A 27,990-nucleotide genomic window follows, 5' to 3' on the forward strand; every position below is an offset into this window, starting at 1 on the left:
TCCCTACTTAATATTATTGCATTCTGCACTATGTAAGTCATCTCAGACTCTATTAAACCACACCCATTTAAGCCATGCCCAATATTTAGTGCAATTCAAGCCATGCCCACATTTTGCCATGATGCGCTACACGCAACACTTTCTTTTTAGCAATCCCTAGGGCCCACTTTTTATCTTGCACACGGGCCCACTCATTTCATGTTACGCCACTGTTTCAAGGGTGCCTCCATGTTGAAAAGGGTCAGAAAGGCTGGTCTAGTCAAAGTGGCATCTCCAGCTTTCATATTTAGGAGACAGGGACAAAAGTAGGGGGGGGCCAACAGAGGCCCCACCCAGGCTGGAAATGGAGAGAAGAAAACCACTGTATGCCATCCACCTGGCTGTGCTTTCCAGCAAGGCTGTGTAAACCTCAGGACTGAATGGAAGAAATACAAATCAGCTGATAGTTAAATCAGGATGTAACAATTTGTAATTCGTATGTGTTTGGGGTTCAGCGTTAGTTTAAGGTGAATTCCTGACCACCAACTTTTTATGGCAGCTTGAACATTTTTACTGACTTCCTCCTAAAAAATCCAGAAGTTTGAACTTTAAGCCTTTCCTTTGTTACCTGAGCAAGAAAACAAATTATTGGTCCTTTGAGCTCATATTTGCATATATTGTATTACATTTATAACCCATGTAAATCATATTTATTACTGACTTTGTGGATTATCTTTGGAGAACACATTCTGGGTGACTGAAAACTACAGAAGATTCCTGCGTGAGCGGAGCAAGTGATGGGAAAATGGTGCTCAACACTGCTATCCTCTATCTACTTATTCTAGCAGCAGGTAAGTGGCCAGTTAGCCAAAATGGGGTCAGTTCATAGAGTTATGACATTGCATTTCTAAATATCATTTTAATCATATGTGTAATATTACATTGGCTAATTCAGGAATGATCCAAATAAGTACCTTTTGTGGCCTCTCAACTAAAAATGCTTTAGCCCAGACAAATGTTGGTAAATGGAGCTAAAGCATTCCTACCACAGATATAGGAAACGCAATATTTGCAGGAAAACTAAAATGAACTTATGTGCATAACTAAGTTAATGCAAAGAGCATTAGTTAATGCTGAGCATTGTGGGGAAACTAGAGTGGTTTGGTATCTGTTTTTTTTTTTCTTCTTTTTTTTTGTAATAAGATTTTATTAAATATTAACAGAAGAAAGGAGAATAACAAGTGTATTGATTTGTAAACCTTTTTATATGCAGTATATGTATATTTTTTGTATATTATGTAATTTTGTAAGATGATGTCACTCCGAGTAAATAGATACCCAACATTTCATGCTTTAAAATTGGGCACGCTCGTGGATTGGCACCAAACTACAGTACTTAAAATCTCCATAGGCAACGTTTTAAAAATGTCCACAAGTTACCAGTTTAGAGTTACAGAGAAGGTCTAGTGCTAGAGGAAGATTGATCTTGCTCCAACGTTTGTGACAATACCTCACATGTGTGGTGCAAACACTGTTTACATATGTGGGCATGACCTATGTATGCCTTTGCCACTGCGTGCAAACAGGGGGGCTGGGCTCTTTATGTAAACATCCCTTTCGATAACAATACAGCATGAAGGGTCCTCTTTGTGAAGACATTTGGGGTTCATATGACCCCACATTTCTCCTCTACAATGGAAAGCTTTAGATCAAAATTATTGATCTAATGCTTTGCTATAAAAATTATTAATTGTTTACATCGGACTGGAACTGGAAGTGATGTCATGACGTTGCTTGTGTCCTTTTAAACCATAGAGTTTAGCTAAGGCCACCTGTCCTCAGCCAATCTCTGTGGTCAGCCGTTGCAACTGTAGGATCAGTTCCACTACCGATCATCCAGGTAAGCCTGAGAATCACAGGAAAGTGGCGGGAGGGGTGGGGGGGAACCAAAAAAGTGATCAAGCAGCTAATCAGCCACTGGGATCACTTTTAGCCAGCTGAAAAAAAACCAATATCGGGGTTATGGCATATTGGTGCAGCCATAACCCCGGTATTCCACTTCCAACACAGGACGTCATTTTACTATGGCGCTAAATGCTAAATGACCATATTTGACATTACATCCTCATTTCTAATCTTGATTGGTTAGTGTCAGTATTTACTGCATATTGTATAATTAATCATATCTATTTTCTCTTCCAGCATCTGCAGGGGGAGCAGGCACTTCATGTGGTACAATGCAAGTAAATTCCTCTTCACCAGATTGCAAAGCCCAGATGGCATTCCTAACAGCCACAGAAATCACCACTACATCTATTATACCCACACTTTCAACTACAGAACTTTCCACCACCACAAAACTTACAACACCTCCAACTACTAGTACCACTTTCACCACCACTACACCCCCTACCACCACAATGTTCCCAACCACAGCACCATCTACTACCACCACAATGTTCACAAACACTACACCAACTGCCACCATAATGTTCACAACCACTACACCAACTGCCACCACAATGTTCACAACCACTACACCAACTGCCACCACAATGTTTACAACCACAGCACCTCCTACTACTATCACAATGTTCACAACCACTGCACCCACTACCAACGTAATGTTCACACCCACTACCACCTCAATGTTCACAACAACTGCACCCACTACCAACGCAATGTTCACAACCACTGCACCCACTACCACTGCAAAGTTCACAACCACTGCACCCACTACCAACACAATGTTCACAACCACTGCACCCACTACCACTGCAATGTTCACAACCACTGCACCCACTACCACTGCAATGTTCACAACCACTGCACCCATTACTACCACAATGTTCACAACCACTGCACCCACTACTACCCCAATGTTCACAACCACTGCACCCATTACTACCACAATGTTCACAACCACTGCACCCATTACTACCACAATGTTCACAACCACTGCACCCCCTACTACCCCAATGTTCACAACCAGGGCACCCACTACTACCACAATGTTCACAACCACTACACCCACTACTACCGCAATGTTCACAACCACTGCACCCACGATCACCACAATGTTCACAAGCACTACACCCACGACCAACACAATGTTCACAACCACTACACCCAGGACCAACACAATGTTTACAACCACTACACTCAGGACCAACACAATGTTAACAGCCACTACACCAACTACCATTACAATGGTCACAACCACTACACCAACTACCAACACAATGGTCACAACCACTACACCCTCTGCTACCACAATGTTCACAACCACTACACCCACTACTACCCCAATGTTCACAACCACTACACCCTCTGCTACCACAATGTTCACAACCACTGCACCCACTACTACCCCAATGTTCACAACCACTACACCCACTACCACGGCCAGAATAGATACAACTACAGTAATAACTACTTCCACCACCACAAGTACAACTTGGAATCCAGAACCAGGTAAGGGGTTCTTTCACATATGAAGAGTTTTTTCACTCAATTTTTTTTTACATGTTTAGGAACACGATGGAGAGGTATCATCCATATGGCTTCTTGTGTTTCTCAGGCATCCTTTTCTCCCTTCTCTGCCTGAACATTTGTAATAACAATTACAATGGAGTCACACTTTCCTTTTGTATTTTTTATCACGGATAAGTCAACATGAGCAGTGAGATTAGTTAAAGATTGGTGATATTGCTCAAAACTTAGTGGGCAGAAGGAGAGCAAGGAACTAGGGTGGGGAGGGCATCCTAGAGGTACAAGAAGCCAAAAGTGTTTAGGCCCACCAGATTACACCTATACAGAAAAAAACAATTTTTGGAAGCCTGTTCTTTTAAATATGTTTTAAAGCGGAGTTCCGGCCACAATTTCACTTTTTAAATATAAATACCCCTGTAATACACAAGCTTAATGTATTCTAGTAAAGTTAGTCTGTAAACTAAGGTCCGTTTTGTTAGGTTGTTACAGCATTTAGACACTTTATAAAATAGAAATTGACTGGGGCCATCTTAAGTGTGGGCATCATGAAGCCAGACTGTATGACTTCCTGGATTTCAGCCTTGCAGATCTCACACATGCTCAGTGCTGCACAAGCAGTTTAATAGGTTTCAGATCAGGTTTCAGCACCTGTACTGTCCAAGTCTCATGATTCTTCGATAATGGGGAGTGCACAGACTCCTGGAAAGTTACACCCACTACATTCCCAGGAGTCTGTGCGATGTAGGTTAGGAAGCTTAAGCACCTAGGTGCAGGAAGAGGGAAGATTAACTATTCTGCCTAGCAACAACACTTTGAAGGCATCTAAAAAAAAAAAAAAATTCTTAAAGGACTAATGAATTTTTTTTAAAACTACTGATGTAATGTTATATTTATGGGTGGAACTCCACTTTAAGAGAAACTAAAATGTGTTAAAATTTAACAGCCAGTTATGTAATATACCGTATACCGCATATAACACGCACCCCAAGCTTAGAAGGGAAGTTTAAGGAAAAAAATGTTTAGGAGGGAAGTTTAAGGAAAAATACTTACATTTTAAATGCCAATCAACGCAACCTTATCAGTGTCCATCTGCTGTCTTGCCCAGCATTCATCAGCAGCCTTGCAGAGAGTCCATCCAGCCTTATAAGTGTCCATCTGCACCTTGCCCAAAATTGCAGCATTATGTATTTTTAAATTTAGCGCCTCAGCCGAGCTATACAGAGCTGGATTTCCTGTGTATTCGGCTCCTCTCGCAGTCCTGCCCAGTCCCGCCCCTTGGCCCGGCTCGTATGACGGACACCACAGCAGTCCAATGGCGGGACATAAAAGCTAGGAGGCGGGACAGGGCGTGACTGCGAGCGGAGTGTAGCCGAGCCTAGCCGAGTACACAGTACACTTGGCTCAGCTCGGTCTATGTCGGCGGCGCTCAGAGACAGAGGGAATCGGCGTATAACAAGCACCCACAATTTTCCCCTGATTTTAAAGGGAAAAAAGTGCGTGTTATACGCCGATAAATACGGTAAGCTAAAAAATATCCTGGTCAGCTGCAAAGATGGGTATCAAAATTTTTTGCAATTTCGATGATACATGTAACTTTTAGGCTTGACATAATATAATATATTCAAAAGTCTATTTTTAACATATTTTACAAAAACAGATAAGATTATGTGCACTAAAATTAACTTTATTGTATTTTAACTGAAATTATAGGTTTGAAAAACATTTTTCTCATATACAGTATGACAGAAGGATTATAGCCACCATCTTTCTAGCTTACAGGCCCAATGCTTTCAAATATTTATACTGTATACTATTTACAGGGTTTTAAGTAATTTGCAAAAAGGTCTGGCAACAAATAGCTATACTCATGGTTTAGCATTAAAGGCCCGGTTCACAGAGCAAGTACGCCGGCGTATCTACTGATGCGCCGGCGTACTTTCAAATTTCCCGCGTCATATCTTTAGTTTTAATCCTCAAACCAAGATACAACGGCATTTGGGTAAGATCCGACAGGCGTACGGCTTTGTACGCCTTCGGATCTTAGATGCAATACTTCGGCGCCCGCTGGGTGGAGTTTGCGTCGTTTTCCGCGTCGGATATGCAAATTAGCGATTTACGACGATCCACGAACGTACGCGCGGCCGTCGCATTTTCTAACGTCGTCTGTAGTCTGCTTTTTCCTGCGTATAGTTAAAGCTGGTATTTTGCGGCGTATAGATAGACTTGCCATGTTAAGTATGGCCGTCGTTCCCGCATCGAAATTTGATTTTTTTTTTTTTGCGTAAGTCGTCCGTGAATAGGGATGAATATAACTCACGTCTAAGTTAAAAAAATGACGTCGTTGCGACATCATTTCGCGCAAAGCATGGCGGGAAATTTCTGGACGACGCATGCGCAGTTCATTCGGCGCGGTGACGCGCTTCATTTAAATGAAACCCGCCCCCTGGTCGCCGATTTGAATTCCACCGCCAGAAATACACTACGCCGCCGTAACTTACGGCGCGAAATCGTTGAGGATTCGAAATTCCGCCAGGTAGGGTACGGCGGCGTAGCGTATCCAATTCTCTCTGGATCTGGCCCAAAGTTTATAAGTGATGATCTGTATCTGATTATTTCCCATGTTTATTTAATGCTAACCTTCCACATCCTTACCACTCTAATGCCCTGTACACACGATCGGCTCATCCGATGAAAACGGTCTGATGCATTTTTTCATCAGATATCCGATGAAGCTGACTTTCATCAGTCTTGCCTGCACACCATCAGTTAAAAAAACGATCGTGTCAGAACGCGGTGACGTAAAACACTATGACGTGCTGAAAAAAATTAAGTTCAATGCTTCCGAGTGTGCGTCGACTTGATTCTGAGCATGCGTGGATTTTTAACCGATGGACGTGCCCACAGACGATCGTTTTTTTCTATCATTTTTTTAACCATCAGATAATTTTTAAACGAGTTCCTAGTTTTTTCACCGATGGATAAATAACCGATCGTGTGTACGCGGAATTACAGTAAAGAACCCTCTACGCAGTTTAAGGCTAAACCGCTTTTCTTCTAATTTTAGAGAATGGATGCGTGTTTTATTAAATTTCCTTTTGCAAAAAAGCTTTATCCCTATTGTGGGGTCACCAGTAAGATATTTGTACATTAAAATCATGTCCCCTCATAAGCGTCTTTTCTGCAGAGAGAATAAGTTCAGTGCTCGTAACCTTTCTTTATAACTAAGATCCTCAGGTCCCTTTATTAGTTTTGTTGCCCTTCTCTGGATTCTCTCCAGTTCCAGCACATCCTCCCTGAGGACTGGTGCCCAGAATTGGACGGCATACTCCAGGTGCAGCCGTACCAGAGTCTTGTAGAGCGGGAGAATTATCATTTTATCTCTGAAGTTAATCCCCTTTTTAATACATGCCAATATTCTGTTTGCTTTGTTAGGCTCAACAATGCCAATCTGCTGCTATCATCTACTAGGACCTAGGATGACCACGTTTTCCGGATTGCCGGGACAGTTCCGCATTTTGCAGGTCTGTTCCGGGCACCTTCATTCCAGGACAATACAGTGTCCCGGAATGAAACTGACACAGCCACCCCCGGGCCAATCTGATGCCCCCAAAAAAGGCCGCCACATCACGGCTTTACTCACTGACGGTACTTGTCCTGGCCGGGAATGCCTGGAGGAGCACAGTCCCCACCCCCTGCTTGTGATTGGAGACATCATAAATCCCACTTCTTTATCATTTAATCACTGTGCTGTGATTCGTTACAGCACAAGCTGATTTTTGGGAAGGGGGGGGTTGGAAATGTGGTCACCCAACTAGGACCCCCAGGTCCTTTTTCATTTTCCACCGGCGCCGAATAGAGCCGAGCCGACCCGAGCTTCTTTCGGGAAGTCGTGACGCGCTGTGTGCGCCGTTGTTTAGCATTTCAATCAATTGGCATGTCACTAGGAACGCCCACTCCCGCGGGATTCCCTACCCGGAAGCCGCTGTGAATTCTATGGCTAAACGATATCTACAGGGGGAAAAAAAAGGTCAGTGTCATTTTTTTTGCAGAACTGGGCTGGATATAGTATAGTGTTAGAAATGTTTTATAGGGTGAACCTCCAGTTTAATGCCCTGCTTAGCTTAGTATTGTCCACAAATACAGAGATTGAACTGTTTATCCCATCCTCCAAGTCGTTTATAAATAAATTAAATAGGATTGGTCCCAGTACAGAACCACGGGGGACCCGACTTCCCACCCCGGACCATTTCGAGTACTCCCCATTTATCACCACCCTCTGAACTCGCCCTTGTAGACAGTTTTCAATTCATGTACTCACCCTATGGTCCATGCCAACGGACCTTATTTTGTACAGTAAACGTTTATGGGGAACTCGGTCAAATGCTTTTGCCAAAACCAGATACACCACGTCTACGGGCCTTTCTTTTTCTACATGGCAACTCATAGAAGGTTAATAGATTGGTTTGGCAAGAACGATTCTTCATTAATCCATGCTGATTTCTGCATACCAAAATACATTGTCCTGTAACGCTTTACCACTGTCACTATCAGGGAGCCAGATCAATGATGTGTAGCTAATGCTGGAGCAAGTGCATGTAGACAGGAAACGTCTGGAAGAGTCTTGAACACATCAGCACAGCAGCACTGAAATGCAAATTGGAGCAAAAATACTAAAGGCAATACTTTATGATTTAAAAATATGTTGTATGTGGCAATTGTTTCTGATACACTAAATATTATCTATTTAGAGCTTAAATCTACTTTAACCATGATACATAAGTCATTTGTGTTTTTTTTTGTTTTGTTTTTTTTACTTAGTACAATGTCAAAATGGTGGCTACTATGATGGGATCAAATGTATCTGCCAGGAAAATTTCTTTGGGATTTTTTGTGAGTTTGTCTCAGATATGATTATAATAGGTAAGTCTTAGTGGTCTTTGTATGCAAAAGAAATGTGTGGGAATTTGTCTGCATTACTACCGTGTTTCCCCGAAAGTAAGCCCGGGTCATATATTAATTTTGGCAACAAAAGACACAGTAGGGCTTATTTTCGGTGTAGGTCTTACCATGTAATGTGCCGTCTTCTCTCCTCCTCTCTCTCCCTGCCTGACAGGAATCCCCAGTGTGAACTGAGTTAAAATGCTTGTAAAATCCTATAATCCACTCTATTACAGTATTATATAATGTACAATGTGTGTGTTTCTGTAATAAACCTGTGCCAAATACCTTTGTTATAGCGTTGCTGTGCACTTCTGTTATCCGCCGGAGCTCTCTTCCCCACAATTATATTACAGAAACACACACATTGTACATTATATACTACTGTAATAGAGTGGATTATAGGATTTTACAAGCATTTTAATCTAGGGCTTATTTTCAGGGTAGGGTTTATATTGCAGCCCTCCTGGAAAATAATGCTAGGTCTTATTTTCAGGGTACGGATACTTGTGCAAATACTCAGTATCGGCACCGATACTGATAGTAGTATCGGTGCAACCCTAGTACACGTTCACATCTATGCATTTTTCAGCCGGTGTGTTTTTGGAAAGGGTTGTGTAATAGACTTCAATGGAGCCGCACCAGAAACGCAAAGCACAAGTGTTGCATTTTTTATGAATTTTCCGGGGGATTGGGGGTTCCCACTTTAATACACTGTGTATATCTGGTAGCTAAGGAGAGGGCCAGGAAGCCGGCTGCCACGTCCTTACCAACTGATGAGCCATCAGGCAAAAAAAAAACAGCCCCTTAGGTCTAGTATGGATTTGAGGGGAACCCCACACCTAATTTTTTTTTATAGGCCCCCAAAATCCATACCAGAACGTTATACAAGCATGCAGCAGGCAGATCAGGAAAGAGAGGGGACGAGTGAACAATACCAGGCTACATGCAGGACTCAGAACATCACGGATCAGGATAAAGGGCCATTGGCAGCGGCCTTTTACCACTTGATCACTGCATCCAATGACGGAGTGATCACTTGTAATCAAAGCAGTGTCATTTCCGGTTCATCTCGCGATGCTGCGGTGCTAGGAGAGGAGAGAGAAACACAGCAGCAGCGTGAGCTGGCACGATCCTGTGTGCCATCAGTGCAACTACAGTGCCCCATCATATAGACAAGGTGCTGTTGCATGTAAATCCTGATTAATTAAAATGTAATTATCACAATATCGATTTGTTTTTGGGGGGGGCAGCATTTTATTCTTGGACCCAGGTAACACAATGTCCTGGGCCAGGCCTGCATAGGAGGACAATAGGCAGCCATAGCTATCCATAGCTCCCAATTGTCCCTGATTTGGAACAAAGGCCCTCTGTCCTTCTTTCCTCCTCATCCGTCCCTCATTTTGGTCTGATCTATATAGTTGTATATAAAATGCACTATTTATCTATCAAAAGTGTTTTTCAGTGCTAAACTTTTCATCCAAATTCTAAATTGCTGCATTTGTAAATTCCAAAAGCCAATATAAAGGAATAGTAGTGGTATAAAAAAGCCCTTGTGGGTTTAACCAATTTTGTTTTTCTGTACAATTCTCCTTTAAGTGGGAGTGGCAAGGGGTGTGTCCTATGCCTGCATATTTTGCTGATAGGTGTCCCTCATTCCCATCTCCAAAAGTTGGGAGGTATGGCTATTTGTATCCTATCACTGGAGGATGTTACATGGCAATAGCTGCTTACATCCTAACCACCCATAGGCTGCATTATTGCTGTATGCTTAAATAATACATGTGCAAAGATCACTTATTACACAGGAACTGTGTAGGAGATGCCAGCAAGATCCAGGGTTTAATTGCCCATACCCCACATGTGTTCCCCGAAAAGGGATTTTTCTTCTCCTTCTGTCTGACCCTTCTCAACCCTTTCACGCCTAAGCCTAATGTTGAAATTTGTTGCTTACAAGTTAAAATCAGTATTTTTTGCTAGAAAATTACTTAGGACCCCCAAACATTATATATATATATATATATATATATATATATATATATATATACACTTTCATAAATTAAAAAAAACAAACAAACAGTAAAGTTAGCCCAATTTTTTGTATAATGTGAAAGATTATGTTACGCCGACTAATTAAATAACATGTCATACTTTGAAATTGCACAAACTCGCGGAATGGCAACAAACTACGGTACCTAAAAATCTCCATAGGCGACACTTTAAAAAAATGTGACGGTTACCAGGTTAGAGTTACAGAGAAGGTATGGTACTAGAATTATTGCTCTCATTCTGACGATCATGGTGATACCTCACATGTGTGATTTGAACACTGTTTACATTTGCGGGCATGACTTACTTATTCGTTTTTTGTTTTTTTTTTGCTGCGCCAGCACGCAGGGACGTGGGCGCTTTAAAAACTTTTTTTTATTATTTATTTTATTTTAATTAATCTGATCACTTTTATTGCTGTCACAAGGAATGTGAACACCTAAAAGACCCCCGGTCCCTTATTTTCACTGAAAAGTGTTCAGATGAGCAAAATTGGCGATTCTGAATACTGTGCTTTTTTTAACATCTGCGCCATTGGCAGCTGAGTAAACAGGAAGTGAGGTTGTGACTTTGCTTCCTGGATTTTACATCAGAGACCCGATCAGAGCCGAATCCGCCTTTTGTTCAGGTCCCAGCCTAGCCAGTGGATGCACCAGCTGGTGGCTCGGGTCTCCCGGTGGGACGGGAGGCCCGGGAAGAGCGGCGGAAGGCGGCGGGAGGGATGTCCCCTTGCGCTCCTTTAGGATAACAGCTGAGCGACTTTTAGCCACATCAGTTTTTATCACTAAAGAGCCACTCACTTCAAAAAATGGTACCAGGGTGATGCCTGCAGCTGCAGGAATCATCCTGATATAACCCCTTCAAGCCATGAACGCAAATTTGCGTACGGTCGGCGTGAAGGGGTTAAGGAAGTAATGGTAAATCTCACATTATCCATAAATACAGACACCACTAAAGTCCTAGAAGGTGAAGGGAGAACAAAAGTTTGACACCAAAGGTCTAGGATTCCAAGTATATTTATTTCATCACAGGAGTCCAAATCTTCTTCAATTAAGCTTTCACAAAAGAAAAATGGAAGCTGATTGGCTTCTTTGCAGAGCTGAATCAGAATTTGGACTCTTCAGTTTTAGTAAATCAGCGCCTATACCTCCATTACCTATCAGCTCCTTTGAAGAAAAGTGCACTCCATTGTATATCAATCAGAACCAAGCCTCCCTTCTATGGGTCCAGCACCATCACACTATAAGTCATTCCGGTTAGGAAAAGAGAAGGCCTCCTCCAACACTACCATCTTGTGACGGGACAAGGACAACACTATATCCTGGACCTCTCTACACTTTAGACCCTTATAGAAGTAAATCAATAACCTTTTCCCTGTGGAAATGAGAGTAACCTTAGATTGCAGTAATCATACGATGTCTTAAAATAATTGTGACCACTATGCTGAGATCAATGGGCTTACCATCAATGCGTTGACCACAACCTATTACCTGTAAATTGGGGAACTCAGTATAATACAAATATATAAGTGGTCTTTGTAGAGTGTCAAAAAGAGGATATTTGATTGTGCATCAAATGTGATTATTTTAAACTTTTACCTACAGGTATGCCTAGATTACGGCTTACCTGTAGGTGCTCGAAATACTCCTAAACCAGGGATATGCAATTAGCGGACCTCCAGCTGTTGTAAAACTACAAGTTCCATCATGCCTCTGCCTTTGGGTGTCATGGTTGTGGCTGTCAGAGTCTTGCTATGCCTCATGGGATTTGTAGTTCTGCAACAGCTGGATGTCCGCTAATTGCATATACCTGTCCTAAACTTTTACAATAATGATGGGCGCCCATGTCTATGGCGCATGCGCTGTAGACAACAACGCAGGCACACTTTAGAAACGGCGATCGTGCCGTCTCTATAGGAGGGCGTGCCGTGACTGGCGGCTTCCATGCGCATGCGTACTTGGTGTCAGTGTTAATCAATTAAAGCCATTTAACATTCTGTTCTCTTAGGAACTAGCATTCCAGCCCAGGTGAATGTAGAAGTTAGGTTCACCAACTTAAATTTCACAGAGAATCTGATGGATACAACAAGTGAGGAATTTAAACATTTTGAATCAGATTTCAAATTGGAGGTAAGTTATCTTTTGCTAAAAAAGGTTTTTTAGTTTTGGATAGAGTGGAGATGAATTAAAACACCCGTCAAAATGTAAGAAATGTCCTATTAATTGACAGCTGTGTGTAAAAAAATTAAAAGATACATTTTCATTTCCTTTCTTCATTTTCTAAAAATCTATGGCTTGACATGAAATATTTAAATGTCTCTGTAAAATACCTTGGGTCATTTTCTTTCTAAAATGTGGTCATTGTGTGGGTGTTTCTACTGTCCTGGTGCTCCAGGGCCTCCAAAAATGTCATAGGTAGTCAGGAAATGAGATGTGTATTTTATGTTCCTAGAAAGCCTGAAGGTTCTCCTTGGATTGTGGGCCTCTCTATGTGTAGAGGCTGTGAAAAAGTCTTATACATATGGCATCCCCATACTAGAAAACCCAAAGGTGCTCCTTGGATTTTGGGCCTCTCTATGTGGCTAGGCTTTCCCCATACTCGGGAGGAGTATGAAAATGTGTTTTGGGGTGTAATTTTAAGTATGTCTATGATGTGTGTAAGAAATAATGTTAAAATGAAAACTCTGTGAACTAAAAAAAAAATTGATTTACTTTCTTTATTTACCAAAATATTTTGACAAAATACAAAAAACAACTTTGAAAAACTTGCCGTGCCTCTTACTAAAAACCTTGGATTGTCTACGTTCCAAAAAGTAATTTGGGGGGTATTTGTACTGTCCTGGCATTTTAGGGCCTCAAAAAATAAGATAGGCCATTAGTACTTTAGAATTGATACATTTTCAAATATATATACCATAGACTGTAGACTCTATAACTTTTGCAGAAAGTAAAAAATATACACAGCTTTGGGTTATGTTGGGTTATGTTTATCAAAGAAATGTAGCAGAATACATTTTGGCTTAAAGTTATGAAGAAAGAAGAAAGATCATTTATTTAAAAATGTTATAGCAAAAACTAAGAAACTTTTTATTTAAATTATTATTATACAGGATTTATATAGCGCAGACAGTTTACGCAGCACTTTACAACATGAGGGTAGACAGTACAAATACAATACACTTTAAAAAAAAAATTGGAATCAGAGAGCCCTGCTCGTTAGAGCTGTCAATGATTTTTTTCTTTGTTGTAAAATAAAAAACTAAAGACCCAATGGTGATTAAACACCAGCAAAAGAAAGCTCTATTTGTCCCAAAATCATTATATTAAATTTATTTGGGTGCAGCATGGCATGGCTGAGTAATTGTCATTCAAAGCGTGACAGCACTGAAAGCTGAAATATGGCCTGGGCAGGGAAGGGGTTTAACATTCCGGTCTTTAATCACTTTAATACCGGGCACTTTTACCCCTTCCTGCCCAGGCCAATTTTCAGCTTTCAGCACTGTCACACTTTGAATCACAATTGCGCAGTCATGCCACGCTGTACCCAAATAAAATTTGCAGAATTTTGTTCACATAACTAGAGCTTTCTTTTGGCGGTATTTAATTGCCACTGTTTTTTTTTTTTTTTTGCTAAATAAATTTAAATATGTATTTTATTTATTAAACTTGTTTTTCTTCGTTTCTTTATTGCAAATAAATACATTTAGCCTACAATTTATTCTGCTACATTTCTTAGGTAAATCTCATTTCTTGAAGCCCTAAACTGTCAGGACAGTACAAATACCCCCAAATGACCCCTTTTTGGAAAGTACAGTCCAAGGTATTTAGTAAGAGGCATGGAGAGTTTTTTGAAGTTGTTATTTTTTGTCATAATGTTTTGGAAAATTAAGAAATTTAAAAAAAGATTGACATTTTTTTTTTTTTTTACATACTGTCACTAGTGCAGTACAGCATCATCATGTAACCGGTGTGGCTGTGATCTGGGACACTGACTGGTGACAGTACGAAAAAGTAATCACTTTGGGGGTTATCCACAAAGCCGCGGCGCAACGTAACTTTTCGGATTTAAGTTACTCCGCCGCAAAATTCCCAAGTTAGGTGCCGATCCACAAAGCACTTACCTGGAATTTTGCGGCGCTGTAACTTAAATCCGTCCGGCGCAAGGTGTTCCTATTCAAATGGGCGAGTCCCATTTAAATTAGGCGCGCTCCCGCGCCGGACGTACTGCGCATGCTCCGTCGGGTAAATTACCCGACGTGCATTGCGCTAACTGACGTCGCTCCGACGTCATTTGCTTAGACGTTAACGTAAATGGCGTCCAGCACCATTCACGGACGTCTTACGCAAACGACGTAGAATTTAAAATTTGACGCGGGAACGACGGCCATACTTAACATGGCTTAAGACAACTAGGGCTTAGCCCTAGTTTTACGCGGCGGAACTCAACGTAAACGACGTAGATTTAGAGCGACGGGCCCGTCGGAGCGTTCGTGGATCGCCGTAACTGCTCATTTGCATATTCTACGCCGGCCGCAATGGCCTCGCCACCTAGCGGCCGGCCTAGAATTGCATCCTTAAGATCCGACAGTGTAATTCAATTACACATGTCGGATCTTCGTCCTAACTATGGGAAACTGAGTCTGTGGATCAGTTCCATAGTTAGGACCAGGGATACGACGGAGTAACAGCAGTTACTCCGCCGTATCTCTTTTGAGGATCTGGCCCTTTTTTTTTATTATTTTTTCTATCTTTTTTTTTTACAATTTTTTTTTTAAACACACTGTGACCAGAGAAATATACTTTTACCATTGTAACATTGCACTACTCTGGGAAAGTGATCAGGATTTTGAACTTAAAGTCACTGTAGATCTGAGTGGGTCATGCAAGGAAAATAAAAAACAGCATTTTAGCTTGCTATGATTGGTCAAAGCTAATTACATGGTACAGATGGGCTGTGATTGGCCCTGTCTGTACCACGTAATCACATTGACCAATCAAAGCTAGCAACACAATTGTACACAATGGATAGCATGATAGGAAGCCATCCAATGTTTACAACTTTCATGTGACCTGCTGATTGGTCACAGCAATCACATGATACCCGCAGCGAGCCTGTACACTGATCAGTCGTTAGCTGTGTCTGCTGGACACAGCCAGTGACAGATCGCACCGCTGTTCAGCGCTTTCTGACAGGACGTCATATGACGTCCAGTCAGGATGATAAAGCCACCGCCCGGCTGACATTTTGTTATAGGCCAGGCGGGTAGGTGTTAAGTGGTTTAGGGAATATTATTGGCTGGGTTTAACCTCTTGGCGCCCAGCACACACAACGGATGGCTAAGGCTTGGCACCGAGCAGCCGCATATTTGCGTACAATAGCGCTGACAGTGCTGTGCCGAGAGCATGCACCTTGCACACTCCCGACACAGTGACCGGCGACTCAAGGAAAGTCTGAAGCTGCTCCTTGGATCATGGGCCTCTTTCCCATCATGTGACCGTCGTGACAGCCAATCACAGCAGTCATATGGCCATGAAGCCCTGCCCCCAGCATAGCAAACCCCTTAAAGAACCAGCAGCAGCCAGCGCTAAGGGGTTAATACAAGCCAGAAAGATCGGCAGTCAAGATTCTCATCACAACTTATTTCATTATGTATGAGTTACTTTAGCTTTTATGTTACAGCAACAAAATGCAGTGACAGATAAGAGCTATTTTTATGGTTTATGGCTGTTATACGATAAGCTCTGCCTAGAAATTCTATTCATACCTATTCGGTGATATGATTAATTTTCTTCTCTCTTCAGATGAGCTCAGTCTATTATACCATTCCTGGCTATAAAGGTGTTGGCATTCAAGGAATCAGGTGTGTTTGCAATAATAAAACATGGATGATTAGCAGAGGCTTGCGGTACACTACAATAAAAGTGAATTGTCAGAACAACTGGGAAATTCCGATCTTCCTAGCAGAAAATTATAATAATCTATTCATAAATAAATTAACACTGGGAATACCTCAGCAAATGATCCCCTTAAAGTGATTTTAAAGCTTTGATTATAAAAAATAACAAACATGTCATACCCTGTTTCCCCAAAAATAAGGCCTACCCTGAAAATAAGACCTAGCGTTATTTTCCAGGAGGGCTGCAATATAAGACCTACCCCCCGAAAATAAGCCCTAGTTAAAAATGTTTGTAAAATCCTATAATCCACTCTATTACAGTAGTATATAATGTACAATGTGTGTGTTTCTGTAATATAATTGCGGTGAAAAGAGCTCCGGCAGGTAACAGAAGCGCAGAGCGGCGCTATAACAAATGTATTTGGCACAATTATATTACAGAAACGTACACATTGTACATTATATACTACTGTATTAGAGTGGATTATAGGATTTTACAAGCATTTTAACTCAGTTCATACTGGGGATTCCTGACAGGCAGGGAGGGAGAGGGGGAGAGAAGACCGCATATTACATGGTAAGACCTACCCCGAAAATAAGTCCTACTGTGTCTTTTGTTGCCAAAATTAATATAAGACCCGGGCTTATTTTCGGGGAAACACGGTACTTACCTCCACTGTGCAGTTAGTATTGCACAGAGTGGCCCCGAACACCGTCTTCTGGGGTCCCTTGGCAGCTCTCGCGGCTCCTCTCTGCATTAGATAACCCCCTAGGAGAAGCGTTGCCCCCCTTGGGGGTTACCTTGCAAGCGGGCTCCCGAGTCCATCATTCGGCAGCCATGAGTGAGTGAATAACTTATATAGCGCTACAAATGCGAACTGAATCGCCTCAAGGCGCTTGGTATCCATTTCCTTTTATTTAGCCTTCAGAAGAGATGGGTTTTGAGTTTTTTCCTAAAGGCCTGGTGATTCACTTCCGTTCGGATATTGGTTGGTAATGCGTTCCACAGTCGAGGTCCTTGGACTGAAAATCTTTGTTCTCCTTTGGTCTTGTAGCGGGCCTTGGGCAAATGTATGACTCGGGCCCGCCCCCCGCTGCCCGCGTCATTGGATTTGATTGACAGCAGCGGGAGCCAATGGCTGCGCTGCTATCAGTCTATCCAATCAAGAGCCGAGAACCCCCGTGCAAAGGAACAGCGCGTCCCCGCTGTGGGAAATTACAGGGCTCAGGTAAGTAAAATGGGGGGGGGGGCGGTCACTGCCATTTGTTTTTTCACCTTAATGCATTTTTAATATTTCCTGTGACCGTCAGCTCCATCTAGTGGTTGTTCTGTTTGCCAGCTCTACCTAGTGGTTGTTCTGATCGTCAGCTCTATCTAGTGGTTGTTCTGATTGTCAGCTCCATCTAGTGGTTGTTCTGATCGCCAGCTCCATCTAGTGGTTGTTCTGATCGCCAGCTCCATCTAGTGGTTGTTCTGATTGCCAGCCCCATCTAGTGGTTGTTCTGATCGCCAGCTCCATCCAGTGGTTGTTCTGATCGCCAGCTCCATCCAGTGGTTGTTCTGATCGTCAGCTCCATCCAGTGGTTGTTCTGATCGTCAGCTCCATCTAGTGGTTGTTCTGATCATCAGCTACATCTAGTGGTTGTTCTGTCCCACTTGTATGTGCTGTTTTGAACTACATCAGGATATTATTGTTAAGAAGTGTGCTGACATCTAGTGGTGGTTTTGGGATTCTACAATTTGTTTATTATGTGGTTTTGGTTTGTCCCTCTACCCTCCCCACCTGTTTAGTGCTAGTTAGTTCAGATCTAGTGTTAGACCCTCCCTGTTTCTTCCATGTTCCCCAGTCAATGTTAGTTATTTGCAGACACAGGGCTTAGGGAAGTCATTGTCTGTTTACACTTTAAAAGACTGGAAAAACACATCATGTGCACTGCAATAGCTAATAATGCTACAAAACCCACAACAGTAAAATCAGTCTGTATATGCAGTAAAGCATGCTTGTTATACTCACTGTGGAACCTAAGGGGTTAATCCCCTGCATTGTGTCTAAAAATTGGAGCTCTTATCCAAGCTGCAAAATCCATGTCACGGTTTAAACCAATTTGTCTCAATAGAAGGGGAAACCTCCACAACTGGAAGTAAGTAAAGCCAAAAATCTGGACAAAGAGTTGTATATGGAGAACCAACAATGGTATACCCATGTTGGTTCTCCATATACAACACTTTGTCCAGATTTTTATAGTGAATGCAGGGTCCTGAGTTTAGTAACAATCAAAGTAAAATTTTGTTGGGTTCAACTTCTGTGTCTTATTAAAGAATTAAGCTGCCTGTGGAAGTGTTAAGTCAGCAGGAGGCCTTACTGCCTGGACAGAATGGGTATAAGAATCAAAATGAGTGCATAAATGGCATGTGAAACAGAACAGTGAACATAATGTGGTACTTTTTTGATTGTGGTATTTCAGAAAAATACTGCATTATGGCCACTAGATGGAGCTAACGCATAGGAAATCCATGCTTTGCGGTGGCTGGGGGCATTTTACAGCTAGTTTTTTATAAATAGATCCCAACGTGTTAGCCACACTATTCTACCCACATAGATCTACAGTTACATTTCACTTATACAGTTAGGTCCCTGCACTTCAGCCATGTTTGTTATCTTATAAATGGTTTAGGTCAGGCAAGGCGCATTTTTAAGAACGTACAACCGTAGGAGGTGAGACTCCATTACTTATTTTTGCAAAGGCTTGATTACAGGGCACTAACTCTGTTAGGAAAACTCAGACACTCTGCTAACCAATCTTTCCAATGAATATCACGGTCATGACAAATTACTTTTTCTGTGACAGGGAGGGCAGCGTCATTGTAAGTCATGAAATCTTTGTGGAAATAGAATACAAGCCTGATCTGAACATTACACAGCAGTACAACCGGGTACTTGAAATGGTGATACATCTATTGGAACTCTCTAACTGCACATCTACAGCCAGTAAGTGTTACACCGGCGTGACAATTCATCTCTTTATCAGTAGGTGGCAGTGTTATGCTCATTTTTTTTTTTGTTTTTTGTTTCTTCTTTAGGCCTCTTTTACATGATACTCCTGTTTGAGCATCTACTTTTTCAGATGTTTTTTTACTGTGTTTCCCCGAAAATAAGCCCAACGTCTTATATTAATTTTGGCAACAAAAGACACAGTAGGGCTTATTTTCGGGGGTAGGGCTTATATTGCGGCCCTCCTGGAAAATAATGCTAGGTCTTATTTTCAGGGTAAGTCTTATTTTGGGGAAACACCGTATGTATTTTTGCGCATTTTCACGTATATGCGTTTGCGCAAAAAAAAAAAAGCATGACGTTTACTACCACTTTAATAAATAGGCTCCTTTGTGTTCTGTTACAGGCTGGGCTTTGTTTTTCCAAGTGACAGGGTCACTATAAGGTCCCTAAAGCTGGCCATACGTGGGTGAGGTTTTTTTTTTGTTCAGCCAGCAAATCGAACAAAAAAAAACTAACCCAATTCCCCTATCCAAACATTCGATGTGGATGAGGGAATCCTCCCTGCTGTGTCATTGTATTTTGACAGCAGGACTCCCCCGCCATCAGAATATACTGATCAGCACTGCAGCATATTGGCTGCATGAACTGATCAAGTGAGAATTTCCCAACAAGCCAAGTCTATTGATCAACTTCTCATTAACAGGTACAGGAACTGCTGGCTGTACATGGATCTCATTTCGATCCATGCATGGCCAGCTTAAGACATATTCAATGATGATGGTTGGACGTAGCCTTTAATTGGTTCCTGTCTACATTGGCACTAGCATGTGTATTTAAACATGTGAGCTAGGGGTCAATTCACTAAGCTGTAAGGCATGCAATAAGGGTATCATGTTACTCATTTGCATAAATTATTGCATGTGGTAAATTAAGTCCAATTCATAAAAATATATATAAAATGATTATGCAGTATTTACCAGAAAAAATGTGCCGGTAAATATCACTTTAAAAACTCTTCATTCCAATTCACAAATGAACCAGAGAGTAAAAGAACATGCAATATTTACCACCAGGGTGTCGGTAGTGGTATCACCTGCGGTATTTGTCAAAAAACAGAGTATGGTCGAGGGGACCCCAACGTTGCTTGTTGACAAATAGCTGGTTGCTAAGGAGCATGCAGGGAAGCCGGCCGCCGTGTCCTTAATAATCGATGACTGATCAGCTGTCAGCGGGTTCCCCACTGACAGCTGAATGTAAAAGAAAAAGTTGACAGTTAAAACTGACGAAAAAAAACAGCGTGTGGTCCCTCCCCTAATGCATACCAGGCCCTTCAGGTCTGGTATGGATTTTAAGGAGAACCAACAGGAAAAAGAAAAAAAATGTGGGGTCCCTTAGGTCTGGTATAGATTTTAAAGGAAATTAATGTTAAAAAAAGCTGACAGTTAAAACTGAGGGGGGAAAAAATGTGGGGTCCCTTCCCTAATGCATACCAGGCCCTTTGGGTCTGGTATGCATTTTAAAGGGAACCCCAAGCCAAAAATGTAAAAAAATGGTGTGGGGTCCCCTCCAAAATCCATACCAGACCCTACCAGGAAAGATGGGAGATGAGGGAGACCATACTAGGCCACATTCCCTCAACATGGGGGGGGGGGGGGGTGCTTGGGGCAGTGGGGGGCTCTACTAAAGGCCTATGGCCTCGTACACACGACCGTTTTCCTCGACAAAATCCATCAAGAAAAATGCTGGCAGAGCTTTTTTGCCAAGGAAAACGGTCGTGTGTATGTTTTTCGTCGAGAAAACTGTCGTGGATCTCGACGAGAAAAAAGAGAACAAATTTTTCTCGTCGGGAGTCTCAATTTCCTCGTCGTGTTCCTCGTCCGGCTGGTTTACGAGAAACGCGTTCGTGTGTATGCTTAGAAACCCGCGCATGCTCAGAATAAAGTATGAGACGGGAGCGCACCTTCGGTAAAAGTAGCGTTCGTAATGGAGATAGCACATTCGTCACGCTGTAACAGACTGAAAAGCGCGAATCGTCTCTCACCAAACTTTTACTTCACACGCAGTAACACGAGATTAGCAAAAGCAGCCCCAAGGGTTGCGCCAGTGGAATCAAACTTTCCCTTTATAGTGCCGTCGTACGTGTTGTACGTCACCGCGTTTGAGAACGACGAGATTTTGTCTTGACAGTGTGTACGCAAAGAAAGCTTGACAAGATTCTCGACAAGCCTGACAAGAAACTCGTCGAGAAAAAACAACATTTGATTTACGACGAGATTCTCGGTCGTGTGTACGAGGCCTCACAGCTAAATCGAACAAATATCGAATTTGGCATTTAACTCAAAGTGAATTGAACACATGCACAATTGTTACCACATGCGGCATTTTACCGCATTTTATTAGCTGTTATTTAACTCTTAGTGAATTGACCCCATAGAGACCTTATATTATAAGCCTCTTGAGGGCAGGGACTGATGTGACAGGGTAACTAAAAGCCTCATAGGGCTTATGGGAAATTGGCATATTTTGGCATAACCAAATCATGTTAGTATTTCAAGTAGGAAAATAACTCCTACTTGTCATGAATTAAAAACACTGTTTCCGAGTTCCCAGGTGGCCTAGGAATGAAGAAGGAAGCAGCCATGACCGGGCCCTACTGACCTCATGGAACCAACATATGTTGTCCCTTCTACAACCCAGCAGCTACACTCCAGGGCCAATGTTAGTCACTATCAACCTTTTCTCTTTTTCACAGATCCCTTCTGTGTGGATGGAAACAGTATCAGGTATACATCCATCCCACCACCAAGTGTGGAAGGTATGTGATTTATCGCTACTATACAGTTCCAGTGTTAATATCAGGCACTAGGGTGTAACACTGCTCTTTTGTGTCTACAGAACTTTGTATGCATCTGGTTCCGGAAGGTAGCAAAGAGTTTTATACACCTATGTTCTCTGCCGGTAGTCTGGCCTGTGTATCTCACTGCCATCCATCCTCACCCGTGTACCATAACTGTAATGATGGCACCTGCCAGATATGGGGCAACTCTGGCCCACAGTGCTTGTGAGTATTTTGATTTCCTGTTATTAGAAGGAAACTATGACATATAGACTGAAAATGACAGGTTCTGTACCATTGCCATTTCAGAGAAATGCATTGGAATCATTGGGCTCAATTTAGGTTTTCTTTTTTTTTTTGCTGCCTTTCATGGAGGCAGTGGGCTTTAAATGGCTCCCAAGGGTCATGGACACTACCTTTACCTATCCTGGACCTGTTCTCCTATTACATTTCTTCATTACATTCAGGGTTAAAACAGGAGTGAAGATTACATAAAACCCCAAAACATTATGGCCTAGATTCATGTACGGCCGCACTACATTGCGCGGGCGTAGCGTATCGTATTTACGCTACGCCGCCGCAACATAGAGAGGCAAGTGCTGTATTGACAAAGCACTTGCGTCCTAAGTTACAGCGGCGTAGCGTAAATGGGCCGGCGTAAGCGCGCGTAATTCAAAGTAGGCTGGTAGGGGGCGTGTTGTATTTAAATGAGGCTTGACCCCATGTAGATGCATGGCCGAACGAACGGTGCATGCGCGCGCATGCCCAGTATCACGTCGTATTTACGCCCAAAGATACGTCGGCTCAATGCCTGTGACGTGAACGTAACTTACGCACAGCCCTATTCGCGTACGACTTACGCAAACGACGTAAAAAGATACGCTTGTTCCGACGTCCATACTTTGCATGTGCTGCACCACCTAGAGACATGCTTTATCTTTACGCCGGCGTATGTCTTACGTAAACAGCGTAACTAATTGCGACGGGCGTACATACGTTCGTGAATCGGCGTATCTTGCTCATTTACATATTCAACGCGGAAATCAAGGAAGCGCTACCTAGCGGCCAGCGTAATTATTGCAATCCAAGATACGACGGCGTAGGAGACTTACGCCGCTCGTATCTTGGCCAAATCTATGCGTAACTGATTCTATGAATCAGGCGCATAGATACGACGGCGGCCATTTGGACTTACGATGGCGTATCTGGAGATACGCTGTCGTAAGTCTTTGTGAATCTGGGCCTATATATTTTCTGAAAGCAGACACGCTAGAGCAGGGTTTCTCAACCAGGGTCCCTCTAGAGCAGGGGTGTCTAACTCAATTTCATCGTAGGCCACATCAGAATTATGATTGCCCTCAAAATGGCCAGTTATATCTGTAAGATTAGATGTCCAGCGCATCCCCTCCCCTTTACATTAGATGTCAAGAGCCACTTCATTATCAGAAGTTGAGTCTCCCACTCTCCCTTACATCACAGTGCACCCCTCTTTCATTATGCTGCTGCTGGAAAGCAGAAAGTAAGGGTCTGGAGGAGGACCAGAGGAGGGCTGGAGCTCTCCTGCAGCTGCAGGAGCGGTGTGAGGGCCACATGAAATGGTCTGGAGGGCCAAATTCGGCCCGCGGGCCTTGTGTTTGACACCTATGCTCTAGAGCAGTGATCATCAACCCTATCCTCAGGGCCCACTAACAGGCCAAGTTTGCAAGATAACTGAAATACATCACAGGTGATATAATTTGCTGCTCAGTGATTGCAGTATTCTAGTCTGCATCTCCCCAAGGTTATACATAAAACCTGGCCTGTTAGTGGGCCCTGAGGACAGGGTTGATGACCACTGCTCTAGAGGTTGCTAGGGGTTCCTTAAGCAATAAGAAATGTCTGCCCACTCACATCATTGAACATTTTAGCTGTCTGTAAGGGGGTAATTCTTCCCAATGACCGTAAGGAGCAATCATCCCACTCAGGGCTGTCTTAATGAGAGGGCACACCTGGGCACTGCCAAAGCAGCTGGTCCTTGTGCCCAACGCTCCTCCAAAATTGGGGGCCCCATGATAGCACTGAGAGTGGTAGATACACAGGGGAGGCAGTCTGCCTCTTACCTACTTGATGTCTGTTTACCTTCCCTGTCATCATTGTGGGGGCCCCAGAGCATTACTTTGCTCAGGGGCCCATGATGCTATTAAGACGGCCCTGATCCCACTGACCATTACACATAGAGTATCGTGAGTTGTAGGTATAGTAATATTTAGCAGGGGTTCCGGAAAGTTGTTTCAAGGGTTCCTCCATGTTGAAAAGGTTGAGAAAGTCTGCGCTAGAGAATAAAATAGTGGTAGTTTCAAAACATAAAAGCTGAGGTTGAACCGAGTAAATAGATGCCCAACATGTCAAACCTTAAAGTGCTTGTAACCTTAAAAATGAAATTCACTACCAGCTGCTCTCTTGTATCCTGCCATAATGCACTGCTTAAGTCTCTAAGTACCTTTTTTCAGAGATCTTTAGAATGCTCACGTGACTCCCGGCCACTCTCCTACTCCGATCCACAGGCTACAGTGGGAGAGGCTGAGATCTCCCTCTGACGTCAGTCAGGTAGGTCACGTGACCGATGTTCTGGCCGCTCAGCCCCTCCCGTTGTAGACCTTTATCAGAGTAGGAGAGCAGCCAGAAGTCACGTGACCGGCCTGAAGTGGCATATTTTTAATTTTACTTTAGTACTTATATTGGCGGGAGGAGGTGGGGGGGGGGGCGGAGATGGCTTGCACAGACACAGGAGCTGACAGGCAGGGAGGGAGGGGGAAGAGAGCAGAGCAGACCTTTTTGTATGATTTCCATGCACTTCTCTTCTTAGCTTCTGTAATGAACATTTTTGTTTATATAGCTCAATAACTCAAACTGATTTTTATACACCATGAATGTTTTAGGGTGGTGACCCCTCCCCCCACCTGTTCCTCCCTCCACTGCAGATTTTAATTAGAGGCAGAGTGTTAGGCCCCGTACACACGTCCGAGGAACTCGACGGGCAAAACTCATCGTTTTGCTCATCGAGTTCTGTGTGAAGCCGCCGAGGATCTCGGCGAGCCAACTTTCCTCATTGAACAACGAGGAAATAGAGAACATGTTCTCTATTTGGCTCGACGAGGAACTCGTCGGCTTCCTCGGCTGAAAGTGTACACACGGCTGGGTTTCTCGGCAGAATTCAGCTCCGATCGAGTTTCTGGCTGAATTCTGCCGAGAAACTCGGTCGTGTGTACGGGGCCTTAGAAGCCATTTCTGTTGTGCTCTTTCTTTTAAAAATCCATAATGGGGTATTTAGTAATACTAGAGCTGACAGAATCTGGAGTACCTGTGCATAGCAAACAGTAAGTTTCTAACTTTCAAAGCTTATTTTCAAAGCTTAACTGATAAAGCTGAAGAAGGAAGCTGATTAGTTGCAATGCAAAGCTTCTACACATTTTATTTGCTCCAGTTTTAGTACCCCCCCCCCCCCAATAGTGGTTTGGAAATCCTGTATCATGTATTGAATATGATGGCCACTGTCCATCTTGGCACATCACTAAATATCCTTCTGGTCTGCACAAAACAATTTTGCGGGAGACAGAAGAAGCAGCAAATCCAGTTGTGCTCTGAACCGGGGATTTAACAGGAAGTGCTGGTTAATTTGGCAGACAGACCTAATTGGTTCAGTTAACTGGTGACCCTGGTCCAAAGACTACTTACCAGTTCAGTTATGGCATTTTCAAGGGTCAGTGGGCATCCCGAACAGAAAGACCTTCTACTACCTTCTACTACCTACTACCTACTACCTTCTACCTTCTACTGGTGGAAAGCATTCCATGGGATCCCACTTTTGAAACTGCTGAGGGTTATTAGGAAAAAGTTTGAAGCTTATTGTAAAAGGGATTGTAAAAGGGATTGTAAAAGGGATTGGGCAGCTGTAGAGCTTGTTTTAAAAAGCGAGTGGGTAAACAACGGCAAATGGTTAAAGTAAATCTGTTGCTTTGCCCTACAAGAGCAATTCACAAACTTGCTAAAATTCCTACAGCCATCTCTATCAAAATTGGTTTTGTTCCTAATTATGTGATTATCGGTATTATACAAGTGATTGTCTCATCCCATAGATGTTCCAGGACAGACCTCTACATATACACATCTTCAGCATGCACGGGGAGGATCTCCAAGCTTGGCTTATTCATAGGCAGTGGAGTCACCATAGGGATCTTGTTCATCGTTTCCATCATCTTAGGAATCTACATCTACTTAATTAAGAGGCCACCATCAATATCCTCTCCGTTTGATGGTCTGTATGTCACAACAATCATTTAAGGGCACAAAGGATGAAACACATACAAGGCTGCTTAAAGGGCACACTCCAATTGAAATAAATGAAAGTTAAACCACCCTGAGGTATATAAAGGGATCATAGTCTACCATCTGTTGACCAGTTCAGCTTTCATCCACACATTTATGCACTCCATCAGTTTCCTGCACTCCTGTTTGGCTGTAGCCTGGTGATCCTGGAACACATCTGCTGGTGATGATGGAACTCTAAGCTTAAAGTGACCCTTTCACCATTCTAAAGTTCTATAGGCAACATGTACATGTAAAGAAAAAGTATAAATACTTAAATACTTACCTTTCCTGCTTCAAAAACTGTTTCCTCTGAAGTCCCCTAAGAAATGGATCTCCTGGGTTCCTCAGCAGCTCACACTGGTTCCTCCTGCTGACTTTCACATCATTACTGTCTCCTGTATTGAAGGAAGGATATGTAGGAAGTTGATAAAGAAAATTTTCCCCAGTGGGGCTTTGGACAGCAATATGAATGTGATCGAAGAATTGTTTGTCGAAAAATGGTATAAAACATATTTATTGGAGAGTTGTCAAATGTCACAGTTAAGTTACAATGAATAAAACATGTAAAACGGTCTGGCCAGATGAATTCCTGCATATTCCAATATTACCATACATGCAAAATGTAAAACAAGATTGCATAGCATATGTATGTAGGTATGTAATCCTGACGCGTTTCGACCATAGGGTGGTCATCTTCAGGGGGATCGTTGACTCTAAGAGACACATAAAATAACTTCAAATATTCAAAACATATAATTATACATCACAATACAAGTATGGCATGGCGAAATAGTTACCCCTTAAAAATGGAGTAGACAGTTGCATGGCCAGGAATGTCAGGAAACCGTGGAGCAATCCAGGGGATCGTGTCATCGCCCGCCACCCCACACACAAGGGGAAGGAGCCCAACCCTGTGGGCTTACAAGAAACCACACTGGTGACGCCTGCCAGAGGGCAGGAGAGGACAGGAGGAGCAGCACCTACAACAAGTTCCCAAATGAATGACCATATATTGAATAAAGAGATAGGGTAAGTTAGCTCTTGGCTGTGTTACAAGAGTATGTAGATATGTAGGAAGTTACTAAGCACAGGATATAGCAACTTCACCTCTCTTGTCATTCACTGTCCCTCTGTAGAACTACATGTAGGCAGGTTGAAGTTCCCGGCTTCCCGTTTACAATGCCTAGTCAAGAACTTGATGTCTTGACACACGGCTGGGTTTTCGGACGCCAAAACTGCGAGGAGAGCTTTTGCCCGTGAATCTCGGCCGTGTGTATGCTCCCTCGCAGTTTTTCCAATGGGAAAACTGCCAAAATCCACCGGCAAAAAAAAGAGAACCAGCTCTCTTTTTTCCTCTCGGGATTTCCGACTGACTTTTTCCCGTCGGAAATCCCGAGCATGTGTACGAGGCATAAGAGTTAGGTGTGCTCCTGGGTTTTCTGTTAAGCAAGTTTTGC

At 42.8% G+C, this 27,990-nt stretch overlaps 1 protein-coding gene across 1 annotated transcript; it reads left to right on the forward strand.

The window, feature by feature from the left end:
- Positions 1–713: 713 nt before the first annotated feature.
- LOC120933464 (mucin-2-like) lies at positions 714–27,811 on the forward strand. The gene is made up of 9 exons (XM_040346694.1): positions 714–830; positions 2,182–3,453; positions 8,290–8,391; positions 12,466–12,587; positions 16,260–16,318; positions 19,205–19,344; positions 22,103–22,165; positions 22,246–22,411; positions 26,302–27,811. The coding sequence occupies exons 1-9, from the start codon at positions 785–787 to the stop codon at positions 26,504–26,506; spliced, it is 2,175 nt and encodes a 724-aa protein (XP_040202628.1). The 5' UTR covers positions 714–784; the 3' UTR covers positions 26,507–27,811.
- Positions 27,812–27,990: the final 179 nt, after the last annotated feature.

This window comes from Rana temporaria, chromosome 3, assembly GCF_905171775.1.
Source record: "Rana temporaria chromosome 3, aRanTem1.1, whole genome shotgun sequence".
Lineage (NCBI taxonomy): Eukaryota > Metazoa > Chordata > Amphibia > Anura > Ranidae > Rana > Rana temporaria.

Coding starts and splice junctions, on each gene's coding strand:
- LOC120933464 (XM_040346694.1), top strand. CDS start 785: ATGGTGCTCAACACTGCTATCCTCTATCTACTTATTCTAGCAGCAG. Junction 3,454..8,289: donor AACTTGGAATCCAGAACCAG/GTAAGGGGTTCT, acceptor TTTTTTACTTAG/TACAATGTCAAAATGGTGGC. Junction 19,345..22,102: donor TAACTGCACATCTACAGCCA/GTAAGTGTTACA, acceptor TCTTTTTCACAG/ATCCCTTCTGTGTGGATGGA.